Here is a 7,743-nt window from a genome sequence, read left to right as displayed (position 1 = left end):
CTCCCACATTAATTAGACTGTTTTGTTACTACAAACAGAGTAACTAAAAAAATTGTCTGTTTTACAACAGACAGTTTAGGGGGAAAAAAATAAAAGAAAATGGTCAAAGAAACCCCCTGAGATCCTTTGTACTGGGACATCTGCAATGAAAAAAATCCCATTGTAATGTGGCAAACTATCCTGTACTTGCATGTCTCTGGAACAAAGTTTCATGGATTTCTTTGCCAGTGCCAGATCTTGTACTGGGATATAACAACTACCAGATGCACATGAGCAAAACCATTTCATCTTCAACGTGGGAGAGTGTTTTGTAGGAAAGAACATCTGGGCTGGTGGTTTGCAGTAACCTCAGGCAGCTGCTGCAGTTACTGCCTCAAAGTAAACTGAGATTCCTACATTAATTGGTATTCTCAACTCCTAAGGAAGTTTCCATGGGCCTCATATTTAGATATCTACAAATGGCACTTCCTTTGATAGATCTTTTAGAATTTTATATTCTGTTTATGTGAAATATAAAAATAAGTAGGGTTTTTTTTTTCCTAGAATCCATTCATACTTTTGTAATGAGACTTCCTAAGAAAAGAGAATGTTTCCTTTTCCTTCAGACATAAAGTTTACTGGACCTTGACAACAACACAGCCCAACCTCCAAATCCAGCTGAACAAACTTGCCAAAGACAATGGAATGGCACAGCCCAGAATTTAGTTTAACAAGAATAATCAGTGATAACATCCAACATGAAGAGAACTCAACCAGATTCTCAGATCACAGCTGGCAGAAAAATTTGGGACTTAAGAAGAAAGCCCAGGGAAATTCCCTCTTCCTGTGATAATTTTTAGGGACTCACTGTTCACATCAGGGTAACATGTTCCTACATTTTAAGATGAAAGTTGAAGTACTCTCATTCCTACAGAGCAAATGGCTAAACCAGAAACCAACTATGGATGCCACTAAGCAACAGAAAATTCCCATTTCAGGAGTTTTGGTCTGATGTTTACCTTAATAAAACATTATGAAAGCAGCACTACCTGCTAACTCACCAAATATTTTCATGTAAAGGTGAATCACTTGGCTATAACATAAGATGAAATTACTTAAGATGCCTTTGACTAACCCCAACTATTGGATTGTTTCTGTCTTTAGGAAATGGAATCACAACAAATGTTTCTGTCACTAATGACACATCTTCATCTGAAACCAAAGGAGCTGGACAGCAAGATAAGCCTCATGTTGTGATAAACACAAGAAATCACAATTTTGTTGCTCAGTTTACAGCTCAGTGACAGTTAAGCATTGTTACACAGTGATTAAGAACAAAATACCTGTAAACAACTGTTCTAATCTAATAATGAAATGGAATCCAAATGAAAGTCAGCACAGAACTGTTGATTTTCTGGCACAATTTTAACTCTTGCCTTCTTGCAGGTACAGCTTTTGAAAGGTGTCTGTGAAGGGGCTGATGTATTTCAAACAAACAGAATTAACAGCTCCTCCTGCACAAAGACAGCTCCCTAAGAAAGCTCAGTTTTGAGGAATTCTGGAAATCTCTTGGAGAGTTTGTGTCTGGCTCTTGAAAAGAATGAGATAAGCACTTTGCTCCTGGCTGTGCTATACACCTTGGGAAGGGACATTAGTTCCTTTTAGGAGGGAAAAAAACAAAAAAAAAAACATAAAAGGAAAGGAGGGGGTGTCATAATATTTTACAACAGGATGCAGAGGATCTCCAAACACAGGAAGGGAGGCAGCAAGGCCCAGCAGGCCTGATCTTCCTCCTTCAATCATCATCAGCAGCAGCACTATCAATCACACAGCACAATGCCCAGCCCTCAGTTTATGGCTCCCCCTGCCCTGCACTGCACACTCCTCTCTGGGCAGGACCCCTTTTGTTTCAAGATCAGAGCAGGAAATTCCACTTTTCCCCTTCGGGATCACTGCCTCCATCATTTTCTGGTCACCTGGAGCAGTGGGTGCTATTGTGCTCCATATCACAGAGAATATTTTGTTAAAAGCTTTTTAAGAGAATGAATAATCCTGTAAACCTGTAGCACATGGAATTTAAATTTAACCAACATTCCAATTTAGGCCAAGGTCCAATTACATTATTAAAAGTTAAATATTTCCTCTCTATTAAATGTAGTCAAATCTTTTCTTATAATGTTCCTCTGAAAAGAAGCCTGGCTTGGGATTTACAAACCAGGTGAGTTTCTGTCTCATCCTGCAAGACAAATATTAATCCAGCTGAATTAGCTACGCCAAACATCTGATGTACCTGGGTCTCCTTTCCTTTATTATTTTATTGTCTGTGCTTTACCCTCAAATGTACACATTCACCTCTCCCAAGGAAAGCAACAAATGAAGGCTCAATTAAACACTGAAGATGTAATTACAGGCATGTAGCTCTAGGCTAACCTACAACAGCTATGCAGGCTCTGTAAAAACTGGGAGATTGGGAAAGTGGGTGAATGAGGAGGGAGATTGCAGGTTTCAGAAAAAGAAAATCAGAAGGTTTGCTGCCATCATGATGTGGATGGGCTGAGGGCAGGAAGCTTAAGGAAATTACTAACCCAAGAATGTGGCATAAATCCCAGAAGTTTGTGCTTCTGGGAGAAAGGTGTAGCTGCAGAGTTTTCTCTAATTAGGATTATTTTTCCTGCTTTAAAAACCTACATCTTTTACATCTGTATTTATTCCAAAGAAAACTAGTACCACTGAGAACTCCATCAAGCCCATCCATGGCTTCATCCCTTACACTCCATTAGCAGATGGGATTTATTATTAATATCAATTCACAGGGGACAGCAAAGCCATTCAACTTAATGTTACACAGGCAATATGAATAAACAATGACATTGTCTTAGAGGAGCTGAGGACCAATGCAAGTTCAGAGTAAACATTTTAATCCCAATTTGTAAATATAAACAGTCACTGTTATTCATAAATTTTGATTTCATAAAAAGCAAAAAAATTACATTTTAACAACAGAGGATCTTAAAGTGGGGTCTCAGTTGACTACAATACTGATTATCGTGAATTATTTAACAGGGTATTTGAAGAAAAACTTACTGAAAAAATGACTGAACTTTCATTCTCCATAGGGATTGAGATGATTGACTGCCTCAACCAGAGGAGGAAGCAGATTCTTTATTTCTTGCAACTGACTGAAGTATTAAAAACTGAAAGACCCACAACTGTGGTTTTTAATGTCTTTCATGGCAGTGGTGGCAGGCAGGAAGAGAAATGTGTTTACTATCTTGTTTGATTGGTGTTCTCCCCTGACAAAAGGGAATTCATTTCCTTGCTCAGAAAGGCCCTCAAATCCACAAGACAACAAAATAACAAGATTCTCAGCAGAGGAGCATCCCTACATACAGCAAATTTCTGCCCATGCCACTCCTGTAGCACTGATTACACCCAGGACAAGAAGGGAAATGCCAACAGAAGAATTTCCTCTTTTCTGTCTTTGCTAAATTAAGTCCAAGCACTCAAGTGAACTTTAAATTAAGCTTTTGTTCACTGTCTATTTAACAACAGGAGGACAGTCAAGTGGAAAATGTGACAGCCACTGATGCTGGTATTAAAAAGTGTAGACTTGGTTGTAGGTTTATTTTTTAATAACTCAAATATATTTTAAAGAGACAGAAAGAGATGAAATTATATCATTAAATTTAGTTTCAATGTTTCTTGCCTGGGATTTTCCACAGGCTTATTTATAATAAACTACAACTTGAGCAAAAGAACATCAAAATTGTTTTTTCCAAATGTATTGCAGCTGTTCAGTGATCAGAAAAGAATAAGCCCCAGACAAGGTGGTGAAATGCAAAGTGCTGTCAGCAGCCCTCACACTGGAATCAGTAGGATTTATCTTTCTGAGCTCAGTGAGATCCTAAAAGTCCCAGGGTGATTTTCAGCATCCAAAAACTCCCAAGCAGAACCTGCTTTCCAGGGGTACTGCTGGCAGATCAGCTGGGCAGCCTCAACACAAGGGTTTTATTCACTGTACTGTGGTGTGAAAATGCAGGAGGAGAAAGCCCAGATGGATCTGGCAGAAGCAGGAGCAACCACTCAGCTGCATTTGGTGGATTGTTGGGATGACTCAACCTCTGCAAGGGGCTGCAGAGGGAGTGCAGCTCTATGGGATGACATGAGACAAAGTAGAAAGAGCCAAATAAACTTTTTTCTTCCCAAATTCTGGAAAAGATACACGAGGGGGATATAAATCAAAGCAAAAACAAAGCATTAGAGAGTGAAACAGCAGGAAGAAAAAAATTCAGGAGAAAAAAGAATTAAGCAATTAAAAGATTAAAAAAATATAATTACAAAAATTATTTAAAACTAAGAATTTAGTGAAGATTGAATTAATAGCTACAAATTAGAGTTTCTTACACTTGCATTAAGTAAGATGACAGGACTCCAGAGAAAGCAAGAGACTTGTCACCACTAATTTTCAGAACTAAATGGTAATTGTGAAAATGCACTAAAAACCTCCTTAATTTGTAGATTTAACACTCTGTTTTGTTCTGTAAAGCTTCAGATAAAACAGATTCACTTCCAGAGATTTGTCTAAACAAACTCAAGGCTTGTCAGGCACACTCAAGAGAGGTCTAGTACTTGTACTGATTTAATTCACCCAGGAGGGAGCACAAACTCCAGGTATTTCAAAAGCAAGGTTAAGTGAGTGCTGCTTCTATGTCTGCATGGAAACAGTGGGATCCATGGTGAGCTCTGCTGTGTTTGGAATGCCAATAATGATAACAATCACTGCAAATCCTTCTTGTTTCCAGCTACACTGAGGGACTGGGCAGCGAGCAGCTGGGTCACACAGGCCACAGGTAACAGTTTTGAGTGGGTTCATGCTGGATGCACTGGCTCCTCCCATTGAAAAGAACAGTTTAATCTCACACTTACCTTCCCTGTCAGAACAGAAGGAAATTCTGTATCAAACTTGTTGCTCAAGCCAAACCTTGAAAACAAAAGAGACAAACAAAATATATTCCACCTAACTTACTTTGTTTCCCTTAATAAAAAAATGTAATAAGAGTTTTTACTTTAAAAAGAAGCCACTATTAATTTCTTTTGCCCTTACAGTTGCATTATTTCACGAGCTCTGATCTAGGTTAATACAAGGTCTCGTGTACCATTCAGCCATTTCAGACACAAACACAGCTCAGTGCCTTACTTCAGTACCTCCAGAATGCAAAAATCCTTTTCCAACTGGATGGCAGCAAGTTTCAATCTTTGATTTCTGTAAGAAAAAACCCTCCAGCTATGAAATCCCAGGTTCAACAACCCTTTCTTTTACTTTCTTACACATGCAGTTGTTCCACATGCAACAGATGAAGTTTGTTTTAAGGACCCCATTCATCATCATCTTAAAAATTTATAACTACATGGTTTTAAAAACTTCCTTTGGGCTGAGTTAAGGTACCTCATAAGAGCCTACACAAAGGAGACTTTTACAACAACTGTGAAATTCAAGAAAATTAAGTTTTGGGTACCACTGTGACTACTCTTCACTGAAGTGTTTTGGGGTTTGAGCAAAAGGTTTTCATTATAACCAGTGAAAGCTCCAGGGAGCTGGATTTGGCTTGTAAACCTGTTACCACTTATTCCAAAACTCCTGAACCTTTAAAATTCAGTAATTTAACAAAATACAGCAGCAGCTGGCCCTCAGCTACAATCTGTATGTTTGATGAAAGTTAAATATATTGTACATCAAGTCAGCTCTGCTAAACTATCTCCTGAGTATACGTGTTCAAAAAAATCAAAATACCTGAAAGAATCACTGCCAAAAAGGTGAGCACAAATACATTCGAAGTTATTGAAGAAACAAACTTTGCTTTGAGTCAAACTGACACCTGCCATATTCCAAACTGGTCCCAAACAAGACCAGTATAGCTGAAATATCACAGACCTGTGGGATGGTTTGGGTTGGAAGGGACCTTAAAGGTCCCAACACTTCCCTGGACATCAGTGCCCATCATCAGATCACACACACACTCCTGTGCACTCTGTAATACCCCAGATACACAAAACTGACAATGGAAATTGCACCTGAGTAACAAAAACTCAAATCAACCTTAAAGAAGAGAGAGGCAGAACAGAAGAACTTGTGCTGGCTCTAGAAACCCAGTAACTGAAATGTCTGGAAACAACACTGGTGAAGTTCAATCCAGTCCTTAGATGAATAATTTAAGTTAGAACCTCTTGTAAAGAGCAATAGTTTGTGTAAAATGTTACAAAAACCCCCAAACAGTAAAACCAGTAAGATTTTAGGCAAGCACAAAGGCTACTAACAGAGCACATTTCCATTCTCTGTAATCTGGGAAGTCAGCCTCCACATTTTGTACCTTTTCAAGCTGAAATCTTCCAGGTTTTGTAATGTTATATATTTAGTTTTAAGGAAGCTTGGAGAGCAATGAAGTAGTCTTTCCAGTCTTAAAAAAAAAGACTAAAATTATAAAGCATATTCCCAAGCTTGCTTTGAGGAACCCAGACTTTTCTGTGCATCAGCAATGGAACAACCTGGAATGATCACAAAGCAGGAGCAATCAGACAACACAATAAAAGAACTACTGAAAAATTCAAGAATTATTTACTCTACCCATCTAACAGACCAATTCCACTAAACCACGCCAAAGGTCCATCTTGTCCTCAACACTGATTCTTACAGTGGCCAGGAGCAGCAGCTTAGGAAACAGCAAAAGAAATGAAAAAAAAGAGCAGAGATGTACCAGCTGCTCCTCAGAACCCTCCTCTGACCTTCAACAATTCAGAGTTCAAACACTTCCTAAGCCACAGGTAGTCTCTTTTATCTCACTGATCAAATATAGCCATGAAAATTCCCATTGCACCCCAATTTCCATAAAGAACAAGATAAATTAGTGCTTTGTGATTAATAAATCTGATTAGGAATGCAAGATCACAATATGTTTTGGGTTAAATTTCAAAGCTGATGTTGTGACACATATTAAAACCCATAAATAACTAATTTTTATTAGTTGCCAAAACACTCCCTTCAGTTGCAGCACGTCCAGGAAACCTGAGTTACAGAATGGCATCTCTCACACTGACACCTGTGAGTGGCTAAAGAATATAACTTTATGTTTTAACTATACTTTATACACTATATTTAGTCAGAATCACTGATGGCCTTTAGCACAGTTTTACTGAAATATCTCTGGAAGTTTTACAGACTATTCTGTGATTATTTACTACAGGGCTTAGAGACATTAAACTCCTGTTAGATGGAGCAGAGGGGTGACTCAACAACCAAATAAAATAAAAAGATTGAAGCAGGATGTTATACAGTTGTACAGCTTTACAGGCAACTTTGTGAAAGTACTGAAGTGTTATTAGAACCTTCCATGTAAAGAAGTTAAAATCTAAAGTACTGATCAAGAGGTAATTAACTTAATTAGACTTCCTACAATAGACTAGTGATCTAGCATGAGCAGGTCTATAAAATCTTCTAAAATTCAGTATATTTAAAAATCACAATACATCAATTCCAGTAGCTGTCCCTTAAGTCATTTAGAGCAGCAGTTGGTGGTGATTTATTTCTGGGCCAGTTCTGTGACTCTTCAGTGCAAGCTGCCCAAAGTGTAACATTTAGAAATTCAGATCAGTCACCCACGTTCTTTGTTGCACTTTCCTCGCTGCATGACAAGTACCTCCAAGAGCCAGGCACTGTTTCCTAGAGGCTGCAACAGAACCAGGATGACCTCACTTGCCAGTTCTGGCCCT

At 38.5% G+C, this 7,743-nt stretch overlaps 1 protein-coding gene across 1 annotated transcript in view; it reads right to left on the bottom strand.

Moving 5' to 3' along the window:
- CHIC1 (cysteine rich hydrophobic domain 1) overlaps positions 1 to 5,146 on the bottom strand; it is a 13,084-nt gene extending 7,938 nt beyond the window's left edge. Inside the window, 2 exon segments of the mRNA XM_014310224.2 lie at positions 4,906 to 4,960; positions 5,136 to 5,146. Coding sequence (XP_014165699.1) covers positions 4,906 to 4,960; positions 5,136 to 5,146 — 66 coding nt within the window.
- Between the last annotated feature and the right edge of the window lie 2,597 nt (positions 5,147 to 7,743).

The sequence above is a fragment of the Geospiza fortis genome, unplaced genomic scaffold, assembly GCF_000277835.1.
Source record: "Geospiza fortis unplaced genomic scaffold, GeoFor_1.0 scaffold117, whole genome shotgun sequence".
NCBI classification, from domain to species: domain Eukaryota; kingdom Metazoa; phylum Chordata; class Aves; order Passeriformes; family Thraupidae; genus Geospiza; species Geospiza fortis.
The sequence above is the reverse complement of the archived record's forward strand: the minus strand, read 5'-3'. Positions and strand labels throughout refer to the sequence as shown.